Raw genomic sequence first — 16,232 nt, 5'->3', positions numbered from 1 at the left:
CGAGATGAATCTAAGTGCAATTACTTTGTTCATTATATAATGATAACATAATAATTCACTTCAATAATAAATTATATTATTTAGAAAAATTATATCAAATTTTAAGCTTTATTTTAATAAATTTTAATTAATTTATTTTATGTATATTATGTAGGTTATTATAATAATAGCTTATGTAACAGTATAATTTGTATATATGTTATATAGAATTAACTTTGATAACACATTTTAAATTTATTTTTAGAGTAAAAGATTTATTTTAAACTATTTTAAAATTATTTTATGTGTGCTATGCAACAACGATAAGTGTAATCCTTAATAATTAATAAATAATAATAGTATTTGTTATTTAACATTGTTCATTTAATTTTGTCCATTCATACACAAAATGTATTTTCGATGCTTCAACAAATTCTAACTGACCCTCTGATGTCACATGGACTACTTTGATGATGTTTTTCTTACCTTTCTGGACATGGACAGTAGACCGTACACACAGCTTCAATGGAGGGACTGAGAGCTCTCGGACTAAATCTAAAATATCTTAAACTGTGTTCTGAAGATAAACGGAGGTATTACTGGTTTGGAACGACATGAGGGTGAGTTATTAATGACATAATTTTTTATTTTTGGGTGAACTATCCCTTTAATGTAAATTTAGTGTTACATTTATTCAACTGATATGCTTTTAAAATTACTGTTTCTAAAAATATATATTATTTCAATACAAATTAATTGAAATAAATTAATAATTTTATTGAATTAGCTTGAGTTAGCTGTAGTGTAGCTACTTTTTCGAAGCATTAGCTTGACTGTAGTTTTACTCCGTTAGCGTCTGTGATGTTCTGGATGATGCTAACAGTTCTTCGGGAGTTTATTGTAGAAAAGTTTTCCTGCTCATGAACACATTTGTGTTTCACAGAAACATCAGTGGCGTTCAGTAGAGTTCGGTTGGCGTCGGGCGAATCTGCTGACTAGCGACTTTGACCTTTCTGCACCAAACGGGTAAGACATTGGTTATTTTTCCCCGTGATTTTCCCGCTTCTTTGTCGAGCAGCAAAAACCCTGGAGTTCAGCGCGAGTAAGCTCATTTGCCGTGAAATCGGCTCGCGTTATTAAAAGCCTTTTAGTTGTTTCAAATCTTCCCCTTTTTCTTGCACGACACCGGTATTTACAGCCATAATTGAACAGCGTGGGGTCCCCAAGTTCAGTTGGAATCAAAGGGGCTGTGGATGTGAAAAATGGGGCTCTTTTAAATGCTAATCAGCGTGGTTAGCGCATAGCTCCTGCTTAGCTGATGAAGACAATTGTACGAATCTCCATGAGAAAGTGCAGTGCTTGTGTGAAGATCCTGTGGCACGTCCCCAAGGCTCTCAGAAGCCCCAATCAGATGCTAAATATCCTGATTCCCTCTTAGCAAACCGTCATGGGTGAGAATTCAGATATCCATCATTCTGAGGAGTTTGGCTGGAGTTTGATCTCAAGCTCTGGTGAATCTGAGCACAGTTTGAGACTCTGTTGAGGTTCTCCTTAAACTCCAGAGGAAACACGTGTGAGTTTACCCTGATTTTTTCCTTTAAAGAGACATCAGTGTTATAGAAAACAAAAATAATTACTTTATTCAACAATTTATTTCTCCTCTGTTTCTCTCCATATCACCGTATGCTGCGTATGCTCTTCTGTGTCAGCCGCACCACAAGGATGCACTGTTTTCTTTCAAAATAAAGCTAAATACACGTAGAAACAGTGCATAATTGTGGCACGGATGAAAACATTTTAGTTTTCTTTGCTTACAAACAGTATTCTCATCGCTCCATAGCGTTATGGTTGAACCACTGATGGCAGATACACAATTCACAATTCAAAAGTCACACAATAATTATAATATTCCTCATGGTATATTTGTATTTATTTTGTACTCCTCATTTGTGAGTTGTGTTGCTATATGAATAAATGTAGATGTTCTGTGTATTAATGTCACACTCTGTCTGTTTCGGAGTAGTTGTAGCTTAGTGAAGCTCTCTTCTTTCTCACAGCTCTGTCTTGTTGTAGTTTGTCTGTGTGTGTGTTGTTTGTCGTTTAGCTCTCGCTCAGCTGTGTTTGCTGTGAAAACGTGCTTCAGGAGTGTGTGAGGTGTGAGACACGGCGTGAGCTTAAGATGATCGATTGCTCTCCGTCTCAAACGAGCACATCGCTGTTTCTGGAAACTCCTGCTGAGACGCTACGAGGACGACCGAGACCAAACACAGCAGAATGAATTCAGAGCTGAAGAACAGAGTCTCGCTAATATCAGAAACAACAGAGACCCTGAACACAAACATCTCAGCAGAATCTGATTCGACTCGAATAAACTCATATATATCAAACACACTGATTAATCTACGTAAATCATTCAGACGTCTAGATAGATGTACAAGTTCACTAATAATATAACTTCAGCAACCATTTGTACTGCAGCAAAGTTAAGAGTACACAGAACTTCTTTGACAATGCAAATGAGCAACAACCTTATTTAAATCACTTCAAGTGTAGAGAAACACTTTTTTTAACGTAACGTAATAAAATTATTTATATATATATATATATTTATATATATATATATATATATATATATATATATATATATATACATTTATAATTATTGTTGTTTTTTTCATAATTTATATCATTATTTTTTTCTTATGAAATTAAATAAAAGAATATGAATAATTAAAGCATGGAATCCAATCATATGTGACATTTTAAAGTTAAACCGAAAGTTTTTAATAAAGAAGAATTTTATAAGAGATCAAACAGTTTCAACAATATTATTTAAGAGTATTTTAGTAAGTTAAAAAAAAGATAAATACATATTACATTGCCAAAAAGCTAGATTTTCTGTTTTTATTACCATTAGGGTTGTTTCTTCAGTTTAGCAAAGTCTAATTTTGCATAAAAAAGGGAAATATTAATTGCTAGCTTTTTCAAAAGTTTCTAAAACAAGTAGAATCAAGCTTAGCTTTTAGGTTTTCCAAATCTGATTGTCATTTCAGTAACTGTGCTAACATTTCAGTGGTGCGGTGTCTAAGATGCGATGATTTTTCACTAAAAGCGGCTCGTAAGGAATGGCTCTCGTACAGTCAGGCAGATTAGCATGCCAGAATCTTAAGTTGTTGTTTGTACACTAATCATGTACAGCGGGGTGTGGACATTTACACTTCTGCCTCTGTCGTGTTATTAATCATGTCTGGATTTGTCTAGTTAGCCTCATGCTAGCTCGCTAGCAGGTCTGTTGGGTGCAGCGACTCCTGATGCCTGAGGCCAGTGTGAGCAAAACAAAACATCAGTCAACGCTAAAGCCACGCTCTACTTGGACTTCACCTGGTGTAGAAATAATGTCAGTATAAGTGTGTTCTATACTTAAATGCTGAAACTGTATGCTAATACAGGAATACAACTGCTTGTAAATAAGTTGATGGCATACATTTGGTCTGTTTTCTCTTTCAGGTTAAGTACAACAGCAGACAAAGCAGGCTAGTTAAAGTTAGTTAAACTATAAATAAATATATATATATATATACCATAATATCAGATTTTAAAGAATCTCTATCGCCCCCTTGAGTACTGGAGGACTTCTTATGGCACAGTAGTGCAAGAACACATTTAAGTGTGTTTGCAGTGTGCTCTTTGGTTTATCAACAATGTATTTTTTTACTCTATTGCTAATTCCTTTTTTAGCTTAAAGCTAACTAAATTAGTTTCTAAAAAGTACATTATTATTATTAACTTTAATTTTTTGTTTAATAAATACATTTACATTTAAACTGTGTATATATCATAGTTATGTATGTATTAACCATATATAATTTTACTCTTAAGTATTCTATTTTTAAATAATTGTTTTAATTATTGTTATTATATTTGCTTTATAAATTCTAATTTAACACAAATTAATATATTTATATTAATTTATATAGTAATTGTTTACATTATATGATTTCTTTATTAAATGTATGTATACATTTAAATTTATATAATTTACACAAATATAAGTAATTTGTACTTTTAAGTATATGGTTATTTACAATATGTTTAAATATAATTAAAAAATATGTTGATAGATATATTATAGTCACATTATGCGTTGACTACAGGCCTCCAATAACTACTGAGGATGGCTTATATAATAAATACATGTCCCAACGAGAAACCACCAGACAGACCAAACTTATACTGACTCCAGAACACAGAAGGAAATGTAGAAATATATTTCACAGGAAATTGGCACATATTGATAAACATATGTACATACATTACATTTATAAAATATACATAAATATACAAACATCTCTTTGGGAAAATGCATTTTAATGTCTCCATTAATATGGTACTGGGTCATATTCAGAGGCAAATTTCTTAAAAGTTTACTTTTTTTCTCTCTCTCTAGTAATTCAATATTAATTATTTGAATCGATTGACAGTCCTAAAAAAAAACAAAAAAACATTGGTTTTGTACATATTTTAAGATTTAGATTTCTACAGAATATTAGCTTAAAAGTAAATTTGATATTGTTGAGACGCTTTTACACCATCGGCTGAATGGTTATGGTTATATTTCTTCTTGAGTTTGGCACATTTACAAACCATTCTCAGCCCAGAAACCCTGCTGGCAGAATGCGTTTAGTGACGTCGTGTCCCAGGATTGGCCACTTGGCTACCGGTTTCTCAAGCAAAGAAATATCCCATCATCCTCCGCTATGTACATCTCATAACGTCTGTAAACTCTTTCATTACTAACACAACGATTAATGTAATATATATTTGTGAAGAGCACTGTTATCAGACCCACAGTGGAAAAAGAAAGCATGTCCAATACCAGCTGGGCCAGATCAAAAGAAATGAAGATTAGAGATGGAAGAAAAGGTAAAAGTATAGAGGATTATTTAAAGTATGTACAGTATAGCTGAATTTTCGTTGATAGTCTTTTAAAGTGTTTTGATGTTTCTTGTACTTTTTAACATGGCTTGTTTCTTAGATAGGGCTGTGAAGATCCTTCCTCTGGTGATGAAGTTAAACGTTCTGTACTGTGATTTTGTTCATCACTTTCATCCTCTTTTTCATATATGAAGTCTTTGACGTCTGTGAAGAGAGATAAACATAGGTATAACATGCTGTAATGAAATAAAAATAACATTATCAAGGGATTCAAATATCATTTCACACACACCACCAACAGAATTCTTATAGTTTAATCATTATAGAAGAAGAAAAATAAAAGCCAGATGTAACTGATAAAAATGCATCAGGTTCAGATTCACTGCGCTCTTCTTCATCGTATCACCACACACAGAAACACATGTGAAAACATTTGCACTTATGATGAGAATTATATCTCACAACAGCTTATTAATACTTACACTGTTTGAGTTTATTCCAGTTTCTCCAAAGTCCATTCAGTATAATCAATATTAAAATAACTAGGATGATAATAACTGCAGGCATGACATATAAAGCAGATCCTAGAACACACAGAGAAACATATACATAATATGAAATGAATAATATGACAGAAAAACATAAACAACACTAAAGAAAATAAACCTAAAAACAACAATAGAAAACAAGCAAAGGCATTCTGATGTGTTTTGCCTCTAAAATAAGTCAAATGTACAAAGAGAAAAATGAACCAGTTCTCAACTTACCGTCTCTCTTGGTGTCAATCACAGCTGGCTCAGTCAAACTCTGTTCTGTTGACTCTGGTACTGTTCCTGTTTTCTTAAGAGAAGCTTTAGAGAAATGTACGAGCTCTTCCAGCCAGTCAACACACTCATATCTGTAGTATTGTTTCAGAAAATCAAGTTGTTTTCTGTCCTCGTTCCACTTCATCACTGTGGCTTCTGCCTGTGGTACAGATGCAGTGTATCTGTTCTCCTTCAGGTCCAGTGTGATGAAATCCTGTCCATCATAACTGTACTCATCAAACCCATATATGTGTCCAGTCTCATCATCCCAAACACATCCATACACTCTCTGATACGTGTGATCACCTGAAGAAGAGAGAAAGATAATACTATTCTTTATTTTTAATGTACAAGATAATCCTTTGGTGTTTCTAAATGTAGTAAGTGAGGGATAATGTACTAATAAAGCCCTTCGGTGTGATACAAGACTCTCCTGATCACCCTGTCGGGGTTTGTTTTGTGATAACTGACTGGATGAACACTATTCTGCTTATCACATCTCTACATGCTGCATATAAGAAGACATGACATATTGATACGAGTTATATTTTATTTTATTAGCTTTTAAACGAAAAGCTTCCATGATCACGGAAAAAAAGAGGCGTCATTATACAGTGTTTCTATTGACATCCGTTGTTATGGCGTATAACAGACCTCAGAATGTCAAGACTGACCAATCAGAATCAAGCATTTCAGAGAGACGTGTAATAGAGTATTGTAACTCACCACGTGGAGGACTGAATCTCTGCATTAGATCAGGAATGTTGAGTTTGTTGATCTGCTGCACTCGTTCTCTGATCTCAGTGTATTCTTTCCATGTTTCTGTAGATGCAAACTCCTTCATCCAGTCCTGTTTGGGAATCAGCTTCTTTGTCACAGTGTCATAATCATCAATCTGTTGTGAATCCAGTGTAGTTACAGAAGAAAACTCTGGAGTTCCTGCAAACCTCTGTCCATTTACTCCAGTGTATGTAGTATTGAGCGTGTGTAACTCTGCAAAACATATTTAACAATCAACATCACAAAAAAAAACAACAGCATAAACTCTTAACCAGGGTTAAACACCACAAAGTGTCTTAAATCAAATTACAGTTTGGAGACAAGTCAAAAACAAATCATTCAGTTTTATTTTCTTTTAAATTCACAATGAAATAAAAATTCAATTATTGACTAAAGGGATATTGCATTATTTATTGTTAATGATCATTATTTTTTTTCTATTCATGTTCTCTACAACCTGTCACATTAGATCCACTGATAGCATCTAATCGAGCCATTTAAAATCAGTACTTTTCAGAGATAATCATCTTTCACAGAGCTGTGGCACACAGACACCCCTAAACAGCAAGTCTGTTCTTTAATTAACATTAAACTGTGCATAGATTCAGTCATTTACACTGGGCTATTCTCAGGCTTGTCTCATGTTTGCCTTATAGATAGATCTGCCTGCATGAGAACAGTACACATCAATGGAAAATATTCAATTTCAATACAGCTTTGACAAAACAATAAAACAAAAACTTCTGCTTTTCAGTTCACAAGGTATTAGCAAGCACTGAATCTGTTAACTAGCTCTGTTAGAAAAAAAATGGCATGTCAAATTAAACACATCTCGTGATTTTCTGTCTGTTCAACACACGGAAGTAGCTAAAGGAGTTGCTGACAGAAATGAATCTCACCTGAACGAACCAAAGGTATGTAGATGAAGAAGATGATGAATTTCATTTCAGATGAAAATCCATTAATTTGACACACAATTCTTTGTGTAGTCGTCGAGGAGCACTGCTAAAGCTCTAGCATTTGCCACACCTGAATCAACAGGATAAAACTGGTAACGGAGCGCAGCCGCAGAACATGTCTGTACAGCTCTCGATAAACAATTCATAAGGAAGTTTAGGGCGGAAGCTTTTCAGTAACCAGTTTTAACCTGTTGATTCAGGTGTGGCAAATGCTAGAGCTTTAGCAGCGCTCTTCGACGACTACACAAAGAATTGTGTGTCAAATTAATGGATTTTCATCTGAAATGAAATTCATCATCTTCTTCATCTACATACCTTTGATTCGTTCAGGTGAGATTCATTTGTAAAGTCGTTTAAACTATGACTATCTCCTTCAGCAACTCCTTTAGCTACTTCCGTGTGTTGAACAGACAGAAAATCACGAGATGTGTTTAATACAATCGATTTGGTTTGGTTGCTATTAGAAATGGATTCACAGTCAGAAAATCTGCTTAAATGAATGAAACAAGAAGAACTCTGGCCAAAAGAAGAACAATAAAACCCAGACTCTTCTCCAAAGAACATGAATATTTATAATAATAATAATAATACAAATCTAAGAATAGTTTCAATTAATATTTATTTGGATTATGGTATTTGATAGTTATTTGATTTATGACACTGTGTGTGATGTTTAATCAAGCTTGAAAACTTGTATATTTGAATATATTTTCTCAGCGTCTCACACGCTCATCACTACATACACTGGAGTAAAGGGACAGACGGTTGAAAGAACTCCAGAGTTTTCTGCTGTAACTACACTGGATGGACAGCAGATTGATTATTATGACAGTGAGATAAAGAAGCTGATTCCCAAACAGGACTGGGTGACAGAGTTTGCATCTACAGAAACATGGAAAGAACACACCAAGATCAGAGAACGAGTGCAGCAGACCAACGAAATCAACATTAATTTTATAATGAAGCAATTAAATCATTTAAATGGTGAGATAAATTCTTTATACTACAGTTTTAAATGTGAAAGATTACATTATACAATAAAAAAGAGCAGATCTTATGGTTCCCACTGTTTCTTATTCAGGTGTTCACACGTATCAGAGGATGTATGGATGTAGTTGGAATTATGTGACTGGACACATATATGGGTTTGATGAGTACAGTTATGATGGACAGGATTTCATCACACTGGACCTGAAGGAGAACAGATACACTGCATCTGTACCACAGGCAGAAGCCACAGTGATGAAGTGGAACGAGGACAGAGAACAACTTGCCTATCTAAAACTATACTACAGAGATAAGTGCACTGACTGGATATATTTCATGACGTCAAGGAAGGATGATTTTGAGAGAAGAGGTAACTAGTTCTTGAGAACTTTCTGCAACAAGTAGATCTTTTTTTATTATTATAATAAGTCATTAATGTTTTTTTCTTTTCTCATGGATTGCGTCATTAAACAAAAACATTTCTAATCAAATATCTGTATTTTATTTGATTTTAGCTTTATTTTCAATTAACAATTTTATCTTGTTACTGACCCTTGACCTAACTAGTTAGTAACTTGCTTTTGTTGGTATTGATTATTATTTAATCAGTAAGTTGTTTCAACCTTATTTGGCTGATTCTGTGTATTATTGTATTTTTATTTATCAAGTGTGCTTTAATTGTATTCTATATTTAAGGACCAACAAACACATACTTCACAATACTTAAGGATGCGATATACGCACTGACTGTCATCCTCGTAGTTCTCCTAGTCCTGTATGTTGGTTCTGCGTTTCTTATTCGGAAAGTAAGTATATGTTTTCTGCTCTTATTTCTTATTCAAGTGGTTTTATTAGCTGTAGGATGATGGGAATGTCCTCAGCAATTACTCAAGCTTTCGAACATTTGGATTTACACACATATTAATGTGTTTGATTATAATTCCAGTAAGGTGGATTTAAATAGTGCCAATGGTACGGAGGGATTATTTGGTTAGATTATAAACTAAAAGTCTAAAACTAAAAGTCTTAAACCAAAATAAAAAATCTAAATTTGAAATTTAAAGTCCAAGTCGAAAATTAATTTGGTATTTAGGATTGGGCATTTTCTATTTAGGGTTGGGCATTTGGTCATTTAGCCATTTAGGATTGGGGATTTGGGGATTTTTTTAAATACTTCACATTATGCACAGACTCATCTTCTACAGCCATCACTTCAGTTAAATTCACATGTGATAAACTTTTAAATGCTAGTGTAAACTGACTTCAGAACATTTTTAGATGTAAAGAAATTACAAGCTATATTTACAAAAACAGTCAAAGCCAAAAAATTTTCTTTTTAACATAATTTTTCAAATAAAGAAAATTGCAGGATTTGTTCTTTTTGTAATTCCAGTTAAGCATGTAATTGCAAAAATAAATTTGGAATTGGCCACATGCTGTTTCAGTGGTCATACAAATTGTGTAATTAAAAATATCCTAATTTAATTGATATTTATGACATTTCTTTGCAGATGAGAAGTGGGTATCAGCTAGTTTCAAGCGTTATTTACATCAACAAAGGTGTTTGAAGAGTTTCCTCCAGTCATCTGCACTCTCTCCAGATTTCATTCCAGTCAGGAATCTTCAGGATCTGATAATTCTCAGCATGCATGTGTGATGAAACATGTCTAATAGTTGAATACTATTATACACAGCTAACTGGAAACATTCTAGTAACATTTTCTAAAGTCTCTTTCAAAGTTATCAAATACGTTCTTTCTGCCATCGATAAACGTTCTAAAAACATTAGCATAAAATGTTATCTTTGCATTGTTAGTGAAACATTTTAAAAACTTTTATAAAAAAAATTGTCTTGACAAAATAAGTCATAATTTGCATAGAAACAATTTGTTTATCCAGTGACATAAAGAATGAATGAACCGGACTTAGAGAGAAAAATATAATATAACTAATTGTTCTTAAAGATGTTTTAGCAAACAAATGTGCAATGTACGTAAAATGTGTAAATAAACTTTTTTTAGGGCCTCTGTTTTCAGAACATTACAACCATTCAATGTACAGATATCTTGTTTTAAATAATATTTCAAATACTTAACACATTTATATCATTGAGTTTCATCAATGAATTTAATGAAATGCAATTCAGATCTTTAAATTTTTGTATTTGTGCTTAATTGTCAGAATTGCTTAATTGTTTTTTTGTTTGTTTTTTACATTTGCAATGTGAAGGAATAAATGCACTAGAAAGTGTACACATTATTTGACCTGTTTTCCCAATCAAGATGACCAAACGTTCAAACAAACACAGGAAAACAACACTTTCTAACATCTGTGTGGCTTTGAATTTATAAAAACACACTGGAGACACATCAATGTATAAGTGCAAATCAAATCATCTAAAGAGCATCTAGATACAGTCTAGATATTAAATTTGTCTATATCAGGTGTAACGGGCACCTTACATGTACTACTGTTTGTGATCTTGTGTTTCATCGCTCACATTTGTATTTATTTGAAATTAAAAGAACGCTTTTTTTTTAAATATACAGTTCATTGAATAATAATAGTTTGACAGCTGGTCTTTGTGAGTTTCAAATGAAAGAATAAAAAAAATAATAACACATGCAGTTATCTGTTTTTTCTTCAATAAAACTTAAATATGTAACTGAAATAGAAAAATATGTGAAGTATGGGTGAAATTGGAGTATGTTTATCATAGGTAATGAAAAGTAATATTGTTTGGATTAGCTATATTTTTTTGCTTAGTGTGTATTTGGGTGTTGTTTCTGCTGTTTTCCGAATTATAAACCAGGTTTTTTTTTATAATATGAAATTTTATCATCGCACATTTGGATCAATGCATTTCTACACGCCTCTAGTTTCACTTTCGCTTTATGTAAATTCGGTTTGGCTCGGCGTTTATAATAAATGTTGTTTATAATGAATGACACTATAATTTCTGTTTATTTTAAACGTATATTAAGTCTATTCATATGTTTTCCCTTCATTATATATGCTTATTTTATCCTCATTAAAAAATAAAAAGTAGAAATGGGTGAAGGACAGTGAGTCACAAAAGTTTTCGTACCCCTGATCTAGTAGCCTACGTCACCGCAGCTCCGAGGGTCGAACGCTAACAGGAAGTGTGTTCTTTCTGGAAGATTTTCTGCTCGATTCAGATTTGTCGAAGTATCCACCTTACTCTTCAATTAAACCACACTTAAAGAATTCATGTTTTTCGTCCGTAATGGAGCTCGTTATTTTCTTCATACCTTTAAGGACAGAAAATTGCTTCACATTGTCTGACTTTTCCGAGCATTTTTCCTTGTGTTTGTTCCTTCTGTACCTGACCTTTGGATTGTTTTACTGACTCTGATTCTCTGCTGCCTGCCCCGACATTCTGCTTGTTTCTGTTATTGATTCTGGTTATCCCTGACATACCTGACGCCGTTACTGATTATTGCCTGTCTGACCATTTTTTATAAAAGTTCTGCATATGGATCCGAACGTCTCTGGCTCATCGTTACAGAAGACTTTGCCGTACCAGGATCCAGCAGCCCGGTATCACCTCTTCACCGAGGTATCGGTTCCGGTTTCAATGTCAGCCTTTCACCAATCCAGCCTTATCACAGATCCAGTCGACCAGGTCAAGTCACCATTAACAACCATGAATCAAGTAAAGTCACAGTTGATCTTCATGAACAAGGTCAAGTCACCAATGATCTTCAGGAGCCAAGTCAAGTCACCATTAACCTCCCAGAGTTAAGTCAGGTCACATTTGATCTTTATGAGCCAAGTCAAGTCACATTTGATCTTCATGAGCCAAGTCAAATCACAGTTGATCTTCATGAGCCAAGTCACAGTTGATCTTCATGAGTCAAGTCACAGTTGATCTTCATGAGCCAAGTCAAGTCACCAATGATCTTCATGAGCCAAGTCAAGTCACCAATGATCTTCATGACCCAAGTCAAGTCACATTTGATCTTCCTGAACCCAGTCATATCACCACGGGTCTTCCAGAGCCTTGTCACATCTCTGCAGAACTTCCAGAGCCTCGTCACATATCAGCTGAACTTCCAGAGCCTTGTCATGTCTCAGCCGAATTTCCAGAACTCTCATCCTACCCTGTCATGGCCATGGAGGCCATCCACCAACTCACCGTCTGCCCTGGCATAGCTATGGAGGCCATTTGGGAACTCCCTAACCACCTCATCACGGCCACGGAGGTCACCATTAACCTGTTTATGTTCTCTGTTTCAGTCTTACCTGACCAGACTTGCTCTCCTGCTTCATAGAGTTAAGCCCACGGCGGGCCCCTGTTCCCGAGTTCCTTGGTCTGAGCTGTCGACACGACAGATCTCGTCACAGTTGTTGTTGTTGGCGCGTCCTACGATGTGAATAGAGGCCGGTCCTTGACGCACATGACCGGCCACAGGTGCCGCACACAAACTGGCTAGATGTTGTTCTAGATGTTAAGGCATTGTGCTTTCTGCGTCTTCGTTTGTCTACAGCAGTAACAATACAGCTGAGCTCAAAGGAGTGTATGGCAGTGTGGCACTGTGCTCGCCATGATGTCCTGTCTGCAAACATCTCTTCAAGGTCATTTGGGTCCATATTGCAAAGTTTCAAATTGGCTTTGAGGCCGTCCTTGTAGCGTTTTAGTTGCCCTTCTTGAGAGCGCATGCCACTCTGGAGCTGTCCATAAAAAACCTGCTTCGGTAGGCGTGAGTCTGCCATACGTACAACATGTCCAGACCAGCGAAACTGCGCAGCAAGCAGGAAGGCCTCAATACCAGTGATGCCACAGGTCTGAAGTACCTCAGTATTTGGGGCCTTGTCCTGCCATTTAACATGTGCAATACGACGGAGACAGCGCATATGGAACTGATCAAGTTTGGTAATCTGCCAGCGATAAATGGTCCAGGACTCAGATCCATACAACAGCACAGTGAGGATGACTGCCTTATATACTGCCACCTTTGTGTCCAGTCGAATGCCGTGCTCATCCCATACTCTCTTGGACAGTCGACCGAAGGCAAAACTAGCTTTTGCGATGTGGGCACTGATGTCGGAGTCCGCTGTTGTATCAGCTGCAAGAATGCTACAGAGGTAGCAGAATTTGTCAACGGCCGCCAGCACTGTCTTACCTGCAGTGATTACCAGTGGATTGGAGTTTGACTTGTTCACCACTTGAAGCATGACTTCTGTCTTCTTTAGACTGACAGTAAGCCCAAACCTAGAAGCTGCAGTTCTAAAATGATTGAATAGTGACTGAGCTTCGGTAAGTGTGTGCGCCATCAGTGCACAATCATCTGCATATAGGAGGTCACGAAGAATTGCTGAATGTGTCTTTGTATGAGCCTGGAGCCTGCGTAGATTGAAGACACAGCCATCTGTACGGAACTGGATTGGAATGCCCATGTCACAGTTCTTAAAAGCCACGGACAGCACCATGGAAAAGAATATGCTGAATAACAGTGGGGCAAGCACACAGCCTTGTTTGGTGCCAGTGGAGATGCCAAATGGGTCAGACAGTTTGCCATCATCCAGAACCTGACCAAGCATGCCATCATGAAATGAACGGACGATATTAATGAATTTCTCTGGACATCCAACCTTATGAAAAATAAGCCAAAGCCCGGTGCGGGAAACTGAGTCGAAGGCTTTTGTGAGGTCAATAAAGATCATATAAAGGTCAAGGTGTTGTTCTCGGCACTTCTCCTGGATCTGCCTAGCAGTAAACACCATGTCCATAGTACCGCGGCCTACACGAAATCCACACTGACTTTCCGGGATGATTTCACTGTCATGAATGTGTCGTTGGAGGCGGTTCAGCAGAATTCGTGCCAAAACTTTGCCTGCAATGGAGAGCAACGAGATGCCACGATGATTATCACAGCAGGCTCTGTCTCCCTTGCGCTTGTAGATGTGAACAATCAATGCGACTTTAAAATCTTGAGGCACAGCTTCCTCGCTCCATATTTTACAGAATAATGCATTGAGTGCGGCAAGAAGAGATTGTCCGCCTTCCTTCAGCACCTCACTTTGAATGCCATCAGAACCCGGGGCTTTACCAGGGGGCATCTGCTCAATGGCACGTGCGATTTCTTCGAGCGACGTCCAGATCTGAGGCCGTTGGCCGCTGCACTATGTCACCAAGCACGGAGTCATCAAAAGCAGCTGGCTGGTTCAATACCAATTAAAAGTGGTCGACCCAGCGTCTGAGGATCTCAGCCTTGTCAGTAAGTAGGGTTCCGTCAATAGCACGTACAGGTGTAGAACCAGCTCTCAGGGGCCCATGGACTGTCTTAAGACCACGATAGAATGTCTTCATATCATGTCGGTCTGCTGCAGACTGAAGTTCCTCAGCTTTTGACTGCCACCATCTGGTCTTCATTTCACGCAGGCAGGTCTGTGCTGTATTTCTTGCTCGAGTATATGCTGACTTCTTTGCAGTGCTAGATTTATAATTGACCCATGCCAAGTGAGCTGTGTGCATTGTGCAACAGGGCTTGCGCTTCGACATCCTGATCGTCAAACCAGTCCTTATGTTTGGATGTGGTGAAGCCGAGGGCTTCAGCAGCTGTGTTGTACGTGATATCTCTGATTTTGGACCATGTCTCCTCAGCATTATTGGCAGCTTGATTATCCAGTGTGCTGAGCCTGTCTGAAAGAGTCTGACAGAAGTTAGTATGGCAAGAGTCAACACAAAGCTTAGAAACATCCAGTCGGTTTTGCCTTTTGGCTTTATGTTGACGAGATGGAGCTAGGTCCAGAGACATCACACTACGCAGCAGTCGGTGGTCAGACCAACAGCTTGTGCCTCGCATGACTCGAGTTATATGGACCTCCCTGAGATGTTCCTGCCGGGTGATGATGTAATCCAACACGTGCCAGTGCTTTGATCGAGGATGTTGCCACGTGGTCTTGTACTTGTTCGCCTGCTGATAGAAAGAGTTTGTGATCGCCAGCTCATGTTGCGCACATATCTCCAGCAGCAACGTACCGTTAGTGTTCTCGTTTCCTACTGAGTGTTGCCCCAAGACTTTCGGCCATGCAATGACATCACGTCCCACACGCGCATTGAAATCTCCCATAAGGAAGAGCCGGTGTTTATGAGGCACTGAGCGTAAGGCAGTGTTAAGGTGTTCATAGAAACACTCCTGGTCATCACTGGCAGTCATTGTGGGTGCATAGGCACTAATCAAAACCGCACTATTGCCATTCTTAAGCATCAGCTGCAAGGTCATCAACCTTGGCGACAGGCCGCGAGGTTGCACTTCTAAGAGTGGTAGCAATAATGTCTTCACTGCAAATCCAACTCCAGCCTGCCTTGGCTGACCATCGGGCTGCCCAATACAGAAGAATGTATAGCCGCTGTTGACTTCTGTGAGTTTGGTTTCTCCAGAAATTCTCGTCTCACTGAGAGCAGCAATGTCGTTTCTGTATCTCGCCAGTTCACGGGCAATGATTGCAGTTCTCTGTTCGTGACGATCGGCAGAGTCCAAAAGTGTGCGCACATTCCAAGAGGCTAGACGCAGTTTAGTCTTTATCTTTTGTACTTTTTGTCTACCGCAGAATTGGATACTCAGATGGTCGCGGTGAACCAGCAGAGTAAGTGGAATGAGCGATGTTTAGCGAACCTTTTCTATCCCCTTCTTCCGTGGAAGAGAGCAGCGCTGTCCCTAAAAAGGGCTGCTCTGTCACCTGGGCAGGATACGGATGGTGTTGTCATTCCAGGTCAGCATCAGACGACCATCACACCCAGGCCGCCTACCTGCAGGTT

General features: G+C 37.3%; 2 protein-coding genes across 3 annotated transcripts; one reads left to right on the top strand and one right to left on the bottom strand.

Annotated features, from left to right (window-relative positions):
- Positions 1-5,518: 5,518 nt before the first annotated feature.
- On the bottom strand, positions 5,519-7,573 carry LOC132131196 (major histocompatibility complex class I-related gene protein-like). Of its 2 annotated transcripts, none has more exons than XM_059543197.1 (3): positions 7,400-7,573; positions 6,450-6,713; positions 5,519-6,026 (listed from the first exon to the last, which is right to left on the bottom strand). In XM_059543197.1, exons 1-3 carry the CDS (start codon positions 7,443-7,445, stop codon positions 5,641-5,643), a joined length of 696 nt encoding a protein of 231 aa, XP_059399180.1. In that variant the 5' UTR covers positions 7,446-7,573; the 3' UTR covers positions 5,519-5,640. The 2 variants fall into 2 exon arrangements, with proteins under 2 accessions (XP_059399180.1, XP_059399179.1); XM_059543196.1 differs by having other exon boundaries at positions 5,561-6,026; positions 6,447-6,713; positions 7,400-7,566.
- Positions 7,574-7,613: 40 nt separating this feature from the next.
- LOC132131896 (major histocompatibility complex class I-related gene protein-like) lies at positions 7,614-10,623 on the top strand. The gene is made up of 5 exons (XM_059544046.1): positions 7,614-7,789; positions 8,177-8,443; positions 8,541-8,816; positions 9,143-9,252; positions 9,958-10,623. The coding sequence occupies exons 1-5, from the start codon at positions 7,744-7,746 to the stop codon at positions 10,012-10,014; spliced, it is 756 nt and encodes a 251-aa protein (XP_059400029.1). The 5' UTR covers positions 7,614-7,743; the 3' UTR covers positions 10,015-10,623.
- The last annotated feature ends 5,609 nt before the right edge of the window (positions 10,624-16,232 follow it).

This window comes from Carassius carassius, chromosome 48, assembly GCF_963082965.1.
Source record: "Carassius carassius chromosome 48, fCarCar2.1, whole genome shotgun sequence".
NCBI lineage: Eukaryota > Metazoa > Chordata > Actinopteri > Cypriniformes > Cyprinidae > Carassius > Carassius carassius.
The sequence above is the reverse complement of the archived record's forward strand: the minus strand, read 5'-3'. Positions and strand labels throughout refer to the sequence as shown.